Below are 20,042 nucleotides of genomic sequence, written 5' to 3' on the forward strand. Positions count from 1 at the left end.
ACCGGTAAGCACATCAAAAGATGTTCAGCATGATTAGTCATTAAGGGAATGCAAACCCAAACTATGAGCTACTATTTCACACCTACTAGGATTGTTTTAATGGAAAAGATGGACAATAGGAAGTGTCGGTGAGGATGTGGAGAAACTGGAAGCTTCATACATTGCTTGGTGGGGTTGCAAAACGGTATAGTCATTGTGGAAAACAGTCCGGTAGTTCCTCAAAAATTTAAACAGAGTTACCATATAACTCTGCAATTTCACTCCTAAGTAGATATATACTCAATCAAGATAACTGGAAACATGGCCATACAAAGACTTGTACGTGAATGCTCAGACCACTGTTATTCATGATAGCCAGAAAGTATAAACAATTGATGATGGATAAATAAAATGTGGTATATCCATACAATGGAATATTATTTAGCCATAGCCAGGAAAGAAGTGCTGATATATGTTATCACATGGATAAACTTTGAAAGAAGTCAGACACAGAAGGTTAGATATTGTATGAGTCCATTTTTATGAAATATCTAGAATAAGTAAATTCAAAGAGACAGAAAGTAGATTAGAGGATACCAGGGAGCTGGGGGAATAGGGGATAGAGAGCTATTTCTTAATGGTTATAGAGCTTTTGTTTGGAGTAATGAAAGCTTTTGGAAATAGATAGTTGTGATGGTTATACAACATCATGAACGTAATTCATGCCACTAAATTGTACATGAAAACGGGTACGTGAGGGGCGCTTGTGTAGCTCATTCAGTCGAGCATTTGACTTGATTTCAGCTCAGGTCATGGTCCCAGGGTCATGGGATCAAGTCCCCTGTCGGGCTCCACACTGAGCCAGGAGCCTGCTTAAGATTCTTTCTCTCTCCCTCTGCCTCTTTCCCCTGCTTGCACACTCTCTCTCTAAAATTAAAAAAAAAAACTGTGAGAAACAATACAAAAATAAAATATATTGGAAAATAAGGTGGATTAATGGCTACACAGAAGCATGGATAGATATGGGATAAGGGTGGGCATATGGACAATCACTGTAATTCTTTCAACTTTTCTCTATGTTTAAAAATTTTCACCATAAAATGCTGGGGAAAAAAAAAAACAAGCAACAGAGAATTTCTGTCCTGGCATGGCAGCAGAAACTCCTTATGCCCCATTCTTCTTGTGATTAAAACTAAAATTTATGGATAAATATTTAAAAACTTGGGGTGCCTAGGTGGCTCAGTTGGTTGAGTGTCCAACCCTTGATTTTGGCACAGGTCATGATTCTCTCTCTCTCCCTCTTCCTCTGCCCTTCTCCCCCACTCGTGCTCTCTCTTTTGCAAAAATAATAATAATACTAATAAAATAAAATAAAATAATGAATCAATCAATCAATCAATCAATAAATAACTGAAGACTCAGAAAAGTAAGTAAAATGTAAAAGTAAAAGATGCTAGATTGTGCGTGGGTGTCAAAATTTAGAGAAGCAACTTTTGAAGGCAGGATGGGGTGGGAAAAGTTTCTGATTTGTTTTGTTTCCTTGTTCCTCATTGTTTTGCCTTGAGGGTGGGCCCCAGCTGAAGAGCTAAATGGGGGCACTTGCATGGGTGGCTAAACGTCCCTTAAAAAACTTCCTCTTTCTGGCCAGCGGTACCATTAAAAGGAGTTCTTGTGGAAAGAATGGAGGAAATCCCAAAAAAGACATGACTGGAGAAGTATATTGCCTAATTATGTGTATGAACCTAGGGAAACCTCAGGATCTTATCTGAGCCACTATGAACCATGCACGTATGGGACAGGCCCAAACAAATATAGCAAGGTCTTAGAGAACTGAACTGAATCACTTCCCACAAAAAAAAAAAAAAAACAAGACACAATTTGCAGTCTCAAAGAACCAACAGTTTAAAAATATTTAAAAATTAAAAATACCAGCAGTTTCCAGAGGATTACAACAAGACCCAAAACCTACACAATATAACATTCACAATGTCCAGGATACAATCTAAAATTACTCAAAATACAGAGAATAAGATGGGCAAAGGAAAAGTCAATCAAAAGAGGTCAGCCTTGAGATGACCAACATGTTTGAGTCATAAGAATAGTTTTAAAGTTTTTATTTAAACTATTCTCTGTAAGACAAAGGAAAACATTTGAAATGAATGAAAAAAAAAAAAATGAACTCCAAGCAGAGAAATAGAAAGCATAAAGAAGAATCAAATGGACAATTTAGAATTGAAAAATATATTATCTGAAATTTAAAAATCACTGGATGAGATCAGTAGCAGAATAGAGATAACGAACTTAAACCAATAGAAATGATCCAATCTGAACAACAGAAAGAAAAAAAAAATAATGAAAAAAGTAAATGGAGACTTAGGGGCCTGTGGACCAGTATCAAAGAATCTAACACATGTGCCATTGGGATTCCCCAAAGTGAGGAGAAAGACTTTGGGGGCAGAAAAGAATATTTGAAGAAATAAAGGTCAAAAAATATCCCAAATTTGGCAAAAGCCATACATTTACAAATCCAAGAAGCTCAGTGGACCTCAAACAGAATAAACTTAAAATCATGCCAAATACCTTGTAATCAAACTGCTGAGAACCAAAGATAAAGACAAAAATCTTAAAAGAGCTAAAGAAAAAAAGACAGATTACATACAGGGGAACAATGATTCAAATTCTTGCAAGTTTCTTATCAAAAACCATGGAGCAGAAGACAGTGAAATAACATCTTTAAAATTCTGGAAGAAAAGGAATGGCAACCCAGAGTTTTAGGGGCAGCAAAGCGATCTTTCAAAAATAAAGGCAAAAAGAAGGCATTTTCAGATGAAGGAAGACGTGAGAGAATTTGTCACCATGGGCCTACTCTGTAACAATTGCTAAAGGAAGTTCCTTAGGATGAAGGAAATTGATACCAGAGGGAAATGTGAGCCTTCAGAAATAAACTGGGAACAACAGAAATGGTAACTATAAATGACAATTGTTTTCACTCTAAAGTTCTTTAAGCCAATACTTACTATGGTTGAAGACAAAAATGATAACATCTCATGGAATTTTATAAAGATATAATACATCTCACAATTATAGCAAAAGGTCAGTGGTGGGGACTTAAAGACTCCTATCTGGTTGCAAGGTTTCTACATTTTATGTGTAATATAAACTAAACTATTATATAATAGAATAATAAACTACTCTAATAATATATTTATATTTATGTATAAATATAAACTAAGTAGGCTATGCATGTATGCATTTGTGTAAGTATATAGATATGTATATTGTAAACTCTAGAACAACCACTTAAAAATAATACAAGGATATATGGAAAAAATACAATGGGTACATTGAAAAGAATACCAATAAATATTCAAATAATCCAACAGAAAGCAGGGAAGGGAAGAGAGTGAAACAAAAAGTGCAAGGCACAAACAAAAACAAATGATAAAATGATAGATGTAAATCCAGCTACATAAATAGTCACATTAGATTTTAACTAGTCTAAGTTAACAAGGCAGAGACTGACAAAATAGATAAAAAAGCTAGTTCCTACTATATGCTGCCTATAAGAGACACACTTAAAACAAACACATGGAGACTTTATACACACACACAGGCACTTTAAATATACACAGATGTATTTTTAAAATGCACACAGAGGGGCGCCTGGGTGGCTCAGTCGGTTAAGCGTCCGAGTTCAGCTCAGGTCACGATCTCACGGTCCTGCTCCACGTCGGGCTCTGGGCTGATGGCTCAGAGCCTGGAGCCTGCTTCCGATTCTGCGTCTCCCTCTCCCTCTCTCTCTGTCTCTCCCCCGTTCATGCTCTGTCTCTCTTTGTCTCAAAAATAAATAAACGTTAAAAAATGCACACAGAAAATTTTAAAGTGAATAGATGAACAAAGGTACCATGCAATCAGCAAGCATAAAAGGGCTGGAGTGGCTATATTAATTGCAGAACAAGTAGATTCCAAGGCAAAAATACAAGAGAGAAAGAGGGCATTTTATAATCATAAAAGAAAAAAAATCACCAGAAAGAGATACAAATTATAGACATGTGCCGGCCAATTGACAGACCCTCGACATCCATGAATCCAAAATTGACAAGCTTAATGGAAGAGGGATATAATTTTACAATGAAAGCAGATTGTAATAGTCCCCTCTCAGCAAAGAACGAGTAGACAAAACTCAGCAAGTCACATATACTCTGAATGTTATCAACCGCCTTGATCTATCGTCATTTACACAGAACATTACACCTGAGGATGCAGAGTACGTATTCTTTTTCAATGCACATGGTGCATTCATTAAGACAGTCCATAAACGCTTCATTCAAAAAGTCAGTTCACTTAACGGGATTGAAATCGTACAAAATCTGATCATATAAGAAATCAGAACAATAAGAAATGTAAGAAAACCCACACTATCTTACAATTACCCAACACGTTTCTAAATAACTCATGGCCTTAAAAATGAAATTGGGAGAGATATTAGAAAATATTTTGAACTAATGGATAATGAAAATAAGGCATACCAAAATTAATGGATACAGCTAAAGCATCCAAAGATGCAGCTAAAGCTTAGAGGGAAACTTAAGCGTTTTAAATGATTACATTAGAAAAGAAGGAAGGCCTAAAATTGGTGACCTCAGTTTGCAACTTGAGAAGCTAGGAAAAAAAGAGAATAGTAAATTCAAAATAAATAGAAGGAAGAAAATAATAAAAAAAGAAATCACTGGACTAGAAAACTGGCGTATGATAGAGAAAATTAAGAGAGTCAAAAGCTGGCTCTTTGAAAAGATCTATAGAATTGTCAAATCTCTAGCTAGACTGATCCAGCAAAGGGAGGGAGGGAAGGAGAAGAGAGGGAGATAAGAAGGGGTAGAAGGGGAGGGGGTGGGGGAGGGAAGGCAAGAGAGAGAGGAAAGGAATCGGCAATATCATATATCATGAATGAGAATGGTGTTACCATCACATATTATATAGACATCAAATGGATAATAAGAGAGTATTATGAATAACTCTGTCAACAGATTTTTTTTTAACGTTTTATTTATTTGTGAGAGAGGAAGAGACAGAGCATGAACAGGGGAGGGTCAGAGAGAGGGAGACACAGAATCTGAAACAGGCTCCAGGCTCTGAGCTCTCAGCACAGAGCCCGACGCGGGACTTGAACTCACGGACCGCAAGATCATGACCTGAGCCGAAGTCGGCCGCTTAACCGACTGAGGCACCCAGGCGCCCCATGTCAACAGATTTGACAACTTTGATGAATTGGACAAGTTACCAACAATATATGGAAAGGATAATACATTATGACCAATTAGAGTTTGTTCCCATAATACAGGATTATTGTTTCAATCTTTTAAAAATCAGATGATAAAATTCACCATACTAATAGAATAAAAAACATATAATCATTTCAACACATAGAGAAAAATTATTTGACAAAACTAAAAAGTCACGATAAAAACTGTCAGCGAGTTAGGAACGGTAAATTGAGACATGGCATCTACGAAAAGCTTATAGCTAATGGTGAAATATTGAATTGTTTTCCCCTGATATCAGCTGAGATAAATAAAATAAAAGGAAATAAAAGGCACAAAAGTGGAAAAGACAAAGGAAAGCCATCTCTGTCTGCAGATGATATAATTGGGTACATAGAAAATCCCAGGGACTCTATTGGAACAACTACCAGAACTAATAAATGCATTTAGCGAAGTCACAGGAGACAAGATTAATATATAAAAATCAATTGTATTTTTATATGCTAGCAGGAAATGCTTGTAACATACAAAGTTAAGGAAACCATTTATAGTAGCATTTAAAACCCTAAAATATCCAGGAATACATTTTAAAAATTGTCAGGGACTTCTATGCATTTTTGTGTGTGATGACTACAACTGAAATAACTCTAGGCATATCTCCAGTGTTTAATACGGTATTGCTAAGTATAACAATCATGTCTATATATTGGTTCTCTAGACTTACTCATCCTATGTAATTACAATTTTATGCTCTTTGACCAACATCTCCCCCATCCCCACCCTCACAGCCTCTGATGACCACTGTTTCACCCTCTGCTTCTAGGAGTTGGACTTGCTTTTTGCAGATTACACATATAAGTGAGATCATACTGTATTTGTCTTTTCCTATCAGGCTTGTTTCACTTAGCAGGATGTCCTCCAGGTAGGATCATCCACGTAGTCAAAAAAGGGCAGGATTTCTTTCTTTCTCACGGCTAAATAATATTCTATACATATTCTATATATTATATGAGATAACATATTGTATATATGTATACACCACACCTTCTTTATGTATTCTATTGAGGGACTTGTGTTATTTCCATATCTTGGCTACAGTCATTAATGTTGCTATGAACTCAGAGTGCAGTTACCTTCGTGATCTTGATTTCATTTCCTTTGTGTAAATACCCACAAGTGAGATTACTAGATCATATGGTAGTTCTATTTGGAAGAACTTCCATCCCATGAGCACTGTCCAAAGGTTCCCTCTTCTCCTTCTCTACACATCTTTGACAACTCGTGTTACCTTTTTTCTCTTTGATAACAGCTATTCAAACAGGTATGGGGTGATATCTCAATGTGGTTTGAATTAGCATTTCCCTCATGATTAGTGATGTTGAGCACCTTTTCATATATCTTTGGCCATTTGGATGTCTTCTTTTGAGAAATGACTATTCAGGTCCTTCGTCCATTTTTTAATCAGCTTATGTATTTTCTTGCTATTGAGCTGAGTTCCTTATACAGTTTGGATATTAACCCCGTATTAGTGGATGGTTGCAAATATTTTCTCCCATTCCGTAGATTGTCTCTTCACTCTGTTGGTTGTTTCCATTGCTGTGCAGAAGGTTTTTAGTTTGATACGATCCCATTTCTACTTTTAATTTTGTTGCCTGTGCTTTTGGAGACATATCCAAAAAAAATCATTGCCCGAACCAATGTCAAGATGCTTTCCCCTATGTTTTTTAATATCAGCTGTTATATGGTCTTTAAGCCCTTTGGGGTTGATTTTTGTATATGGAATGAGATAAAGGTCCAATTTTATTCTTCTGTATGTGGAAAAATAGTTTTACTAACACCATTTATTGAAGAGGCTATCCTTTCCCCATTATGTGTTCCTGGCACCTTTCTGAAAGACCATAATTGACCATAAATACATAATACATATGACATAAATACATAATACACAATACATAAATACAAAACATATGGTCATAAAAATTGACCATAAATACATAAAAATGATATGGTCTGAAAGACCATAATTGACCACAAATACATAAAAGACCAACTGACCATAAATACATGGATTTAAGTCTGGGCTCTCTATTCTATTGGTCTATATGTATGTTTTTATGCAATATCAAGCCGTTTTGATTACTATAGTTTTGTAGTATATTTTGAAATCATGTAGTGTGATGCCTCTAACTTTGTTCTTTTTGCTTAAGACTGCTTTGGCTTATCACAGTCTTTTGTGGTTCTATACAAATTTTAGAGTTTTTTTCTATTTCTGTGAAAAATGACATTGTAATTTTTTCATCAATGTTTTATGGTTCTCAGTGTACAGATTTTTCATCTTCTTGGTTAAATTTTATTCCTCAGTATTTTATTGGCCTTGATGCCATTGTAGATGGGATTATTTTCTTAATTTCTTTTTTGTCTAATTCACTGTTAGTGCATAAGAATGCAATTGATTTTTGTATGTTCATTTTGTATCCTGCAACTCTAGTGAGTTCATTTATTAGTTCTAACAGCTTTTTGGTGCAGTCTTTAGGGTTTTCTCTATATAAGATCATGTCATCTGCAAACAGAAAATTTTGCTTTTTCCTTTCTGATTTAGATACCCTTTATTTATTTTTCTTGCCTAATTGTTCTGATTAGACCTTCCATTACTATAAAGAATAGAAATGATAAGAGTGGGCATCCTTGTCTTGATCCTGATTTTAGAGGGGAAGCTTTCAGTTTTCCATTGTTGAGTATGATATTAGCTCTGAGCTTGTCATATATAACTTTATCAGGTTAAAGTACATTCTTTCTGCAACTAATTTGGTGAGTGGTTTTATCATGAAAGAGTGCCGAATTTTGTCAAATGCTTTTCTACATCTCTTGAGAGGATCATACGATTTTTGTCCTTTATTCTGTTAATGTGGTGCGTCACATTTATTGATTTGTATAGGCTGAAATATCTTACTATCCCAGAGATAAATCGCACTCAGTGATGGTGTATGATGCATTTAATTTGCTGTCGAATTCAGATTTTTAGTCTTTTGATGAGGATGTCTGCATCTATGTTACCAGGGATATTGACCTCTAAGTTTCTTTTCTTGTAGTACCCTTGTCTGGTTTTGGTCTGAGGATCTTGCTGGCCTTGAGAAGAAACTGGTAAATTCCGGGGTGCCTGGGTGGCTCAGTCAGTTAAGCGTCCAACTTCAGCTCAGGCCATGATCTCATAGTTCATGAGTTCAAGCCCCACATCAGGCTCAGTGCTGATGGCTCAGAGCCTGGAGTCTGCTTTGGATTCTGTGTCTCCCTCTCTCTCTGCCCCACCCCTGCTCATGCTCTGCCTCTCTTGCTCTTAAACACAAATACACATGAGAAAAATTTTAAAAAAAGAAACTGGTAAGTTCCTAGAAATATACAGCCTACACAGACCAAATCATGAAATAATAGGTCATCTAAACAAACCAGAAATGAGGAAGGAGATTTCATCAATAATCAAAACTCCTGCCCAGTATAAAACCTTTTGACCTGATGGCTTCACTGGTGAATTCTACTAAGCATTTAAAGAAGCATTAATATCAAACTTTCTTAAAGTCTTCAGTCTTCAGTCAGAGCACAGACTGAAAATATTTGGAACATATATGTCAAAGGATATGTGTCTGAATATATTCTGAATATATGTGCCCAGAATATATAAGAACTCCTACAACTCAATAATAAGACAATATATTCAAAACAAAAAAATATGCAAATGATCTGAAGACACAATTTACTAAAATAGGAGCAAACGGCCAATAAGTACCTGAAAGCATAATACACATGGTTTGCATTAAGAAAATGCAAAGTAAAATCATCACGAGATACCATTGCATATCCATTACAATGGATAGACCTAAAAACAAAAAACAAAAAAAACAACTGAAAATAGCATGGGTTGGCAAAGGAAACTGGAAATCTCATACGCTGTTGGTGGGAATGTAAAATGATCCAATCACTTTGCAAAATAACATCTGGGGAGTTAAAAAGTTAAAACACACATCTATGCTATGTCTCAGTCATTTCTCTCACAGATATGTCCTGGGTGAAATAAAAACATATGTCTACACAAAGGCTTACATACAAGTTTATTTATAATAGCTCAAAACTGGATAGTCCAAATGTTCATCAACAGGGGCGCCTGTATGGCTTAGTCGGTTAAGCATCTGACTCTTGATTTCGCCTTGGGTCATGATCTCACGGTTTGTGAGATCCAGCCCTACCTCGAGCTCTGCACTGACAAGGCAGAGCCTGCTTGGGATTCTCTCTCTCCCTCTCTCTCTGCCCCTACCCTGTTCCTATGTGGTCTTTCGCTCAAAAATAAATAATAAAATTTAAACATTTAAAAAAATGTTTATAGCCTAAACATAGCCGAAAAATAATATATATATTACTCAGCAATAAAAAGGAACTATTGATACACAAAACACACTACTAAATCATGGTGAATGAAAGGAAAGAGGGAAAAGTGTACATACTGTGATCCCATTCATGCAAGATTCTAGAAGTTCCAAGCTAATATATAGTGACAGAAAACAGGTTAGTGTTTGCCTGGGGGCAGACATCCACGACTTCATAAGGGCCAGAGTTGTGCTCTGAATTACTCTAACATTTATCACTGTTTGTTTAACAAACAAATGATGATACAGACTGAAAAGTCTCTAAACTAAAAGTTTGGGGTCTAATTCCAGAATGGCTAATTCCAGAAGTCAGGTAACCTCTGGAAAAAGCTGTCCCCTCAGAAAAACAGCTGATGTCTTGGTGGTTGGTTGTATAGGAGATCAAACGAGACAACATGTATGAAAAACAATAGCAATTGTAAAGTCTGATGGAAATTTAATTTATTCTTATTGTTTATTATTAGCAGCTAAGGAGAAGCATGAAATTAGGATTTCACAGCTCATCATCAGTGAGCATCAATGGCGCACATTTGGAATCAGTTCTGGATTACACACACACACACACACACACACACGTGCACACATACGTGCACACACACACATGGGTTCCACAGATATCCGGGGCATAACTTAAAATTCTTTTCTAATGCCACTGGTGATTCAGAGGTTCATTATTGGCCAAAAATTAAATGCTATATGATCAGTTAGATAGCACCTCCTTGTGACCACTGAAAATGGGGTTACATATGCCTACCTACCTCCTTACTTTATGTTACCTTCCTAGTCTGCCCAGGGCAGTCTCAGTTCCTGCCTGTTGTCTTAGCATAATTATTCATAGTATTTTCTTTTGTTCTTTCAAGTGTCAAGGCTTGACACCAAATTAACACTGAGTTCATATTTACTGATTAGGATCTCCAAGGCAGGCATCATTTCCATTCTAAAAACGAGGCAAAGTGCTTGCTAAAATGAAGAACAACCAAGACCTATACCTGTTGCTGGTTCACCAGGTGCCTGGAACTTTCTAAATGATTTCCATGTGTTATTTAATTTTCCAGAAATCTTATGAGGTAAGGTACTCATACAGATGAGAAAGTAGGCATGAGAGGCTAAATAACTTGCCTGATACCATGGAAGAAGGAAATGGAAGAAGAATGGAAGAAGCTGCAACCCAGCTCTGGAGCCCATGCTTTTAGTCCCTACACCCTTGGCCTTACAACAGGTGGCCACATCCTTTTTGTTTGAAGAATGAGCTGCATTCTTCCTCTGAAGGAAGAAAGAAAATGCAGATCATGCCCCCACTTCCGCTCCACCTCTGCTCTCTCCCCTACCCCAAGCATGACCCACTGTGGGGAATTATGGCTGTCCTATTTTTAACTGGGTTGTAGTTCATTCAGCCTCCCGTGTTTGTATCAAAATAATGTCCCCACAGTCTTCCTTCATGATGCAGTGAAACTGGTCTCAGAAGCCGAATGTTTACGCCAAAAAGTTGACTTTGAAAATAGACTGCTTTTTTGCTCTTCCCTTGTAGTACAATAGATAAGAGGGTGCAAAAAGCTCTTTATCAAGTTGATATAGTGGCCCTAGGTGGAAAAAGAGCACAATTTAAGTTTTCTGTGACTTCTGGCTCAGTTTTAATGGAATGTAAGTACAATGCCAGAGCCTGATAAAAATAGAAACTCTCCGGTGTCCAGGCTCTTCTCCAGATGGCGCATGGGAATCCAGATAGTAACTCATCACTGAGAAGGGTCGCTATTAATTAGTGGGAAGATGTCATGCCTCACATGGGGCAGTAAATGAAAATGGCTCAGGGTTTAGAGTGGAAAGGTTGATATTGCCAGAGAATCTGGGCTGCTCCTTAAGTCCCTGTTCTGGATTAATTGAGAGTTCAGTCATTACAGATAACATGTTCGGTCATTACAAATAACAAATAACATTTCAAATAACAGGATGAAATAGAGCAAGTACAGTTGGCCCTGGTTAGAAATGGCCCCAGGGAAGTTCTGGAAAAGAAGAAAGAACTGATCATGTATTCACATAAAGGATAAATGACGTTCTAGACTCCATTTAAGAAGTAAATGGAGAAACAGGGCAGCCCGTCACCTCAAGTCACCAGAGAAAAGGTGACATCTGTGGCCACCAACAGAAGACAAATGAGGGGCAGGAGGAAGGCCAGGCTCACATGTCTGGCTACTTGCTATTGGATTATCTGCTTCTTTACTGAGGGCCCACAGAGCTTGACTTTGGCTTTGCTCATAGTATAAAACTTTCAGAGGCAAGAATGCTACAAAAACAAATGTGTTCAATGAATGAGTGAAAAATTCCAGACACCCTTGGCTCATGAAGGTGGAATAAATATAAGACGAGAGAGCCTTATAACAGTTTTCACAGTAATAATTATTTTCCTTCATAAAGATCACAACTTAACCCCTTCCCATTAAGCATCACCTTCTAAGAGGAATTTGCTTTTGGCCTTGGGGGAAGCCACTTACCTCTCCAGGTCTCCCTTCTTTATCGATACAATGGGGTGATCACAGCTATTCTCCTGGGGCTTCTTCTAGCAACTAAATAACAAGTCTATGTGCATGAGTCAAGGAGGATGACTAACCGCATAGGGAGCTAACATATGAATGCAAGAAATGAAAGTAATACAAACAATTGGCCCAGTTAAGTTAGAAAGAAGAGCGGTGTTACTCTGATTCCCTCTGATTTGCCCTCAGAAAATCTCTCCCCTGGTCGGTTCTTACTGGTTTTTCCAATTTAGAGTCAGCACCAGCACCACCCTCTGTGAAGAGCTGTTCCTGGATGCCACGCTGCTTTGTTCATCTCAATGTCTGGCCCTCTTAACAGTGAACACCTTTGAGAGAACAGCCGTCCTTCATTTGGGTCTGGGGTCTGCCACTGTATGTAGGGAATGGAGATGCCAGGACATTTATTAGATAAAGGAATGAAGATTTTTGTTGGTGAGAAACACTGGGACGAGTATTCTCATTGGTGGGAATGTGGCATGAACAAAAGTGAGGACACACTTAGAATAGTCAAGAGAAGACAGGGAGGGGTGGCTTGGCTAGAGAACAAGGGTTGGGGGCGATACTGAGAAAGAAATCCACCAGAGGGGCCAGGACCACGTACTTTAGCTCCTGACCTGTAAATTCTGTTTCCTCCTTCCTTTTCAAGGACTCACGTAGTGGCTAATTCTCTCCATTATCACTTCTTGCTCCTGTCTGGAAACAGAACCAGTTCCTGAGTCTTTTATGCTAGACATACGGCCATGCACTCTACACTTTCTTACTTTTTTAAGTTCATACTTTGGATAACTAATACATTTACTTGGTTGAAACATTAGAACAATATAACAAGGTATGCACTGAGATATCATAGCCTTAGACTCTAACTATACTATTTCCCCTCAATCCTTACCATTTTTATTAGGTAACCATTTTTATTAGCCTCTTATTTATTCTTCTAATGTTTTATTTTATACAAATATAAGGAAGTTTTTCTATACAGTCCTATTTTCTTTTTTTTTAATTTTCTTTTTTTTTAAATGTTTATTTCTGAGACAGAGAGAGACAGAGCATGAGTGGGGGAGGGGAAGAGAGAGAGAGAGGGAGACACAGATTCCAAAGCAGGCTCCAGGCTCTGAGCTGTCAGCACAGAGCTCGACGCAGGGCTCGAACTCACAAACCGTGAGATCATGACCTGAGCCGAAGTCGGTTGCTCAACCGACTGAGCCACCCAGGCGCCCCAATACAGTCCTATTTTCTTGTATTTCATACACAAAAGGTAGCATACTATTATATACTTCTACACTTGGCTTTTTTCCACTTAATACACCTTGGTATTCAGCTCCCTGTCAACGTGTACAGGGAACACGTTGCACTCCTTTCAATAGCTGGGTTATATTCCCCTGTGTGTGGTTAGCAGTTTAGGAAACGAGTCCCCTATTGCTGACACTTGGCTTGGTCCTTATTTTTCCTACTATATACATGGTGGAAATGGATAGCCTAGTAATTTTGAAGAGTTTTTCAGTTTGTTTTTTTACTTGCTGTTGCCTTTTGTCCCTTGGTGATCTCAGCCATCCTTAGGACTCCAGAGATGACTTCCACACTGATAACAAAGGCTTCCTGCCAGCGCATATCATCTCCCTGTCCAGCTGTCTGTGTCGTACTAAATGCCATCTCAGAAACAACTCAACTGCAACTTTAAAACTGACCTCATTTTCTTCTTCTGAACCTCCTCTGCTTCTAGGTTTTCCTAACAAAAATGTATACACCAAGATGTCACGCTCACTCTCTTACTCACTGCCTGTAGTGACTTCCCTTCCTTGACCTTGACATCCAGTGGAGCAACAACCTCAATTTTTTTTCTTGTACAACATTTGGGGCATACATCCTTCCTTTTTGTTCTGACTGTTACTTTCTAGTCCGTTAGAAAGTTAACTCATCCTGGGACATTTAAAACAATAATATAGAATTATTTTTCCACTATAACCATCTGGAAAGCTTTGGGAGGGAAATCCCCACAATTTGGATGGGACGATTTCCTGCCATCAGGCTGTCTCATTGCTTAGTGAAGAAAGTTTACATCACTGCTTATAATCGGAGACCTAGATGTCTATTTATTAGTGAGCTCTCTTAAGAGTAGGGACCTGCCTGCCTGTATACATCTTATCCCTAGCATCTCTATTGAGGGCAGGCATATGCCACGTGCTAAGCAAATAACTGTTGGTTCTGTTTCTACAATATAATTTCAATGGGCAGTTCCAATCTTATCTCCCACTAATCCCTCGAATGAACTTTATACCAAAGCCATTTGAACTCCCATTGATATCTGCCTTTTTGGCTTTCATGACTTGGATTATGCCATTCTCTCTGCCTGGAATATTCTTCTCCCTTTATGTGCCTGCCACTCTGGCCACATACTGAAAACCCATTAGTCTCCAAAACCCAGCATCTCTGACAAGTGTTATATGGAGTCCCCAAAGGAATCGCATTATTCAGTAGAGGAAATTGAACCAGAATCCTGGTGTCTCACTTTCCATGAGCCAAGAAACACTAGAAACTCTTAAGATCAGGAACCACTCATTTCTATGTCCTAGGAAACGATGTCAACCTGTGCTAGAAGGCCAAACTGACCCTTGCCTTGCAACTTTTATTAAGGAATGGGGATGATCCCATGGAATAATAGATAGTAACCATTTGTAAACACAAAATCTTCTCTGCCTCAGTGATATATATGACACACTTAAACTCAAACAAGCATTAAGCTTGTACCTCTATTGTACACTAGGCAGTGTACTAGACATGGAATGCAGGGATGATCTTTTCCCTCAAGGGGCTGAGAGACAGTCATGGCCACTGAATTAGCCTCATAAAACGCAAAATGATATCACCTACCCAAACAAAGACAAAAGCGTGATAATCCTGGACACGGGTTACCTCTGTAAAGGCCATGGCTTGTCATATAATTTTGGCAAAGTCTCTCGAGCAATTTGATTCTCAGATTTCCTACACAGTTAACGGAACTTCTTTCTTAGATGGTTACACTCTATCCTGTGTCTCTGCTGGCAACTTTCATGACAGCAGTGGGACTCTGGTTCTAAGAGTTCCTATTTTGAAAACTGGCTGCCCTCCCCTTAACTAAACCCCAGTGGCTTCCACACATCTTTTTTGTTAACCATTAATGCTTTCAACTCAGAGGTCAAATCAATAAAGCCAAGATCTCGACCAACTTGTGGTCATCTCAAGTACCAAAGCCATTTTTACCAAAGAGTACTCATCCAAGTTCTAGTAGTTCAGGCAAATTCCACTTTGGGTTAATTTCACGATGCATTTCTGAATTCCCACTGCAATTCCTAACAAATGTAGTCATAATTGTGAATTTTTTCCTCTCCTCATCGTAAGGGTTGGTGACAGGCAGCAAGCTTAAAACAGCCACTCTTTCACTAGGGAGACAAGCTACATGTGTACTCTAAATGAAGCCATCTGTTAGAATCTTCCAGCTCAGGAAGGAAATGGTGGGGAATCTTTCAAAAAACTCAGTTAAAGGCAACTGATATTTATGGAATGATATAAAACATCTCAAATAAGAAGACAAGCCCTTATAAGCATCCTCCTCCTATGTCACACTGGCAATGTAGCCCTGGAATGTTCCAGCCTAAAATATGTCCAGTGATGTTTTTTGCAGAAAATAAACTAGTTTATTAGAGAGTTGGCACAGTCTTTGGTGGAAACCAGAACCAATATTTTAGGTCCATGCCCCAAACCCCACACACCCACTTCCATAGAATCACGTATGGCTAACACATCTTTCTTCCTTGGACAGCAGATTTTGCAATCATTTTTTTTTTTTAATTTTTTTTTTAACGTTTATTTATTTTTGAGACAGAGAGAGATAGAGCATGAACGGGGGAGGGTCACAGTGAGAGGGAGACACAGAATCTGAAACAGGCTCCAGGCTCTGAGCTGTCAGCACAGAGCCTGACACGGGGCTCGAACCCACGGACCGTGAGATCATGACCCGAGCCGAAGTCGGACGCTTAACCAACCAAGCCACCCAGGCGCCCCTTGCAATCATGTTTAATTAGTATGCTTCCTACTTGACTTATCCTCAGACAATGTGAAAGCGAAATAAAAAATAAAGTTGCTTTAATTAAAAATACGATTAGTAAGTTATTTGGAAAAGTGTCTGAAAAAAAATCAAGAGTCACCTGGCGTGAAATTTTATTCTTTCATCATTTCTTCCAAATGTGCTTGTATACTCAACCACTTTTTGGAGTTAACTAATACAAAATCATGGATTTAAAGGAAATGATTGGAATCCATGCAGGACATTTGATATCACACACTAAGTCCACTAACAAACATGGGCTCACTCTGGGTGCATTCACTTGTTCATCATTATTTTGTGTGAGGTCCTTGAGGGAGAAACGAAGGTAGAAGGCTCCCCATTGAGCTGTCCAAAAACAAGTTCACCCTTACCCCAACCTCTCTTCACACGTTGCTGCTAAACTCCAGTTCACTCAGAGGCCACTCAAGAAACTCTTCATCAACCCATGGCAGCACATAAGTGGGGACCAACTCTCAAATTCCTTGCATTTAAAAACAATGAGGTATAACTTAAGATCTGTAAAGTTTCCAAATCTTCAGTGTCCAGCTCAATGGTTTTACACGGATGTTCCCATGCAGGAAACTGTTTCCCAGATCCAGACCCAGAACATTTCCAACACCTCATAAGGCTTCCTCATGCCCGCTTCCAGTCAACGCTCCTCACAAAGGTAATGACTATATTAACCTCTAACACTATAGCTTAGTTTCACCTGCTTTTGAACTTCATATAAATGGCGTCATGCAGTATGTACGATTTTGTGTCTGACTTTGTTCATTCAACATCATTCATTCATATTGTCATAGGTATCAGTAGTTCATTTTTTTTATTCCTATATAGAATCCCACAGTAGAGATATAACACCAATGTATTACCCTATTTAACAAATGATGGGCATGTGGGTTGTTTCTTGCTGGGCTATACAAATGACATTCTTTTTTTTTTTTAACATTTACTCATTTTTTGAGAGAGAGAGAGAGAGAGAGAGAGAGAGAAAACGCGAGTGGGGGAAGGACAGAGAGAGGGAGACACAGAATTTGAAGCAGTCTCCTGACTGCTGTCAGCCCAGAGCCCGACGTGGGGCTCGAACTCACAAACCGTGAGATCATGACCTGAGCCAAAGTAGGCTGCTTAACCAACTGAGCCACCCAGGCGCTCCTTTGTAAATGTTTTTTTTTTTAATTTTTTTTTACATTTATTTATTTTTTGAGAGACATAGAGAGAGACAGAGAGCGAGCACAAATTGGGGAGGGGCAGAGAGGAGACACAGAATCCGAAGCAGGCTCCAGGCTCTGAGCTATCAACACAGAGCCTGATGCGGGGCTCAAACTCACAAACCGTGAGATCATGACCTGAGCTGAAGTCAGAGGCTTAACAGACTGAGCCACCCAGGCGCCCCTGTAAATTTTTTTTAATGAACGCTCTTATAAATATATTTTGGCAGACATGAGCCTTTTAAAAAAGAGTCTGATTTGATAAATTAGAATTATTTTATAATTTTCTTTTTGGAAGAAGACAAGGTGGTCTATTCAAATGGGAAGCTAAGAAAACTGGACTCCGACCAGATAAATCCAGAGATGAATCCTCTGCAAAATTGTGTATTTTTTGTCTCTGATGCTCCCAACTCCTGACTTTTCCTCCCCTTCTGCCTCTGCTCCTAGCAATGGCAACTCTTACTCACCCATTTTTGTTCTGGGGCTTTCTCCATATTCCTTCAACTTATATCTACTCAGAAAAAAATACATAATCAATGAACTAATACTTAGATTTAAATAATAATGACATCACTTTTTCTGATGATATATGCATAGTAATAGGAAACATAGTCTAATCACAATTTCTAAGCATTAAGTACAACCATATTCTTATAAGCTGCCAGCCAAGGAATAGGTTATGAAAGATGATACTTCTTAAATAGTAAAACATGCTAGAGGAAAAGTTTTTCAGTTAGAGTTTCAGAGTAGTGAAAGCTGTCTAGTTGCTCTGAAAGAACAAAAGCTGGTAAATATTTGTTTCTTCTCATTATATTGAGGGGAGGAGACCTATTCTAAGCCACCAAAGGAACAGGCAAAATGATTCTCAGTGACAAGACTAGGATGAGGCTTTTAAGGAAAGATTAGAAAGAAGGCAAAACAAATATTTGGCATCATTTTGTCTTTCCTTTTTCAACCATACCCCCACAAACTTTCTGCCTCACTGATCCCATTCCTTACAAAGAAAGTGAATTAATAAAGACTCTTCCTAGAAGGGAACCTATGGCTAAAAGAAATCTTAACTACCCTTGCATCTATCTATTCATTCGCCCATCCATTTGTCTATCCATCCGTCTATCCATCCACTCACCCTCACCCAACCGTCCATCCACACATTCATTCACCCTCATCCGCCATTCATAAATCCATCCATTCAGCTACCCACCCATGTATCCACTTGTCCATGCATCCACCCATCCGCGCACTCACCCCACTCATCCATCCACCCATCCACCCATCCAATCCATCCATCCATCCATCCACCCACCCACCCATCCAATCCATCCATCCATCCATCCATCCATCATCCATCCATCCAACGCCTAGATCTCAGACTGGTATTCCACACTGTGGACATTCAGGCTATGCTTAACTCTTTCCAGTGATATGAGACTCACATAAGCCAAGCAGCCACCTCATTCTGACAAAGAAACACGGTCAACAAATAGCTTTCACGAGTTAGCATTATTTTATTCTTCTCATTATTTTATTCTCCACTGCTGTAACAGTTGTTTCAACCACTGGACAATAGGGCATAAAAACAAAACCCAGGGGAGCCTGGGTGGCTCAGTCGGTTAAGTGTCTGACTTTGGCTCAGGTCATGATCTCACGGTTTGTGAGTTCGAGCCCCGTGTTGGGCTCTGTGCTAACAGCTCAGAGCCTGGAGCCTGCTTCAGATTCTGTCTCGCTCTCTCTCTGCCCCTCTCCTGCTCATGCTCTCTCTCTCTCTCTCAAAAACATAAACATTTAAAAAAAAATTTAAAAAACATAGAAAACAAAATGAAACAAAAAAAAAAAACAAGTTCACACAAAAAAGTCTTTTAAGACTGGACTCTAAAATCTAGACAGAAGGGCAATTCTGAAAGCTGAAAGTTTTCTGTAAGATTTGAAGCAGGAGAATAATTTCTCTACAAGTAATAAAGTCCTGATTCCTATTTGGTGAAATTTTGCAGCTTGGGGACCCCAGATGTGTTTTATTTGACCAGCACCATATTTCCAAAATAATGAATCAGTTGCTAAGTTTTAACATTAGACTATTTCACATAAACCCTGAGTCTGGCTTATCCTGACAAAAAGAGTGTGCTTAATGATTTTCATGATTTTTTTCTTATTAAAAAAATATGTTTAGTAATTACTATCTGATGTGGTGAAGAAACACTTTCTGAAATTAAATGATTCCTTCAACTTAGCTTTGGTATATTTTTTATTTCTGCTAAATACCTTAAGTTTAATATTTTAAAATAAAAAAAATACGACACTGTTTTATAATTTTCTTTCTAAGTACCCACCTATCAATCCACTCATCCATCCATTTTCCCATCTGGAGGGATATCTAGACTGTTATGTCCAAATGATAATGATGGTTATTTATAGATAATGGAATTTTAACTTTCTTTTTTAAAGTATATTTTTCTGAATTGCGCTCATTTTCAGTATTCAACACATACCAGTTTTATATAACAATAATCCTTGTCACTTAAAAGACTCCCTTAAAATTCAAATATATTTTTTCTTTTATCTCTTGAACT

At 38.2% G+C, this 20,042-nt stretch overlaps 1 protein-coding gene across 5 annotated transcripts in view; it reads right to left on the reverse strand.

Moving 5' to 3' along the window:
• The window catches only part of ADRA1A (adrenoceptor alpha 1A), a 109,526-nt gene that overhangs the window by 35,945 nt on the left and 53,539 nt on the right, over positions 1–20,042 (reverse strand). The window contains exon 3 of one of the 5 annotated variants that reach the window (XM_049631628.1): positions 11,890–12,876. The exons of the other annotated variants lie outside the window; for them this stretch is intronic. Within the exon in view, the coding sequence (XP_049487585.1) occupies positions 12,860–12,876 (17 nt within the window). The 3' untranslated portion in view covers positions 11,890–12,859. Of the gene's footprint in view, positions 1–11,889; positions 12,877–20,042 lie in introns of those variants that run through there. 5 annotated transcript variants of the gene reach the window in all.

This window comes from Panthera uncia, chromosome B1 (assembly GCF_023721935.1).
Source record: "Panthera uncia isolate 11264 chromosome B1, Puncia_PCG_1.0, whole genome shotgun sequence".
Taxonomy (NCBI): domain Eukaryota; kingdom Metazoa; phylum Chordata; class Mammalia; order Carnivora; family Felidae; genus Panthera; species Panthera uncia.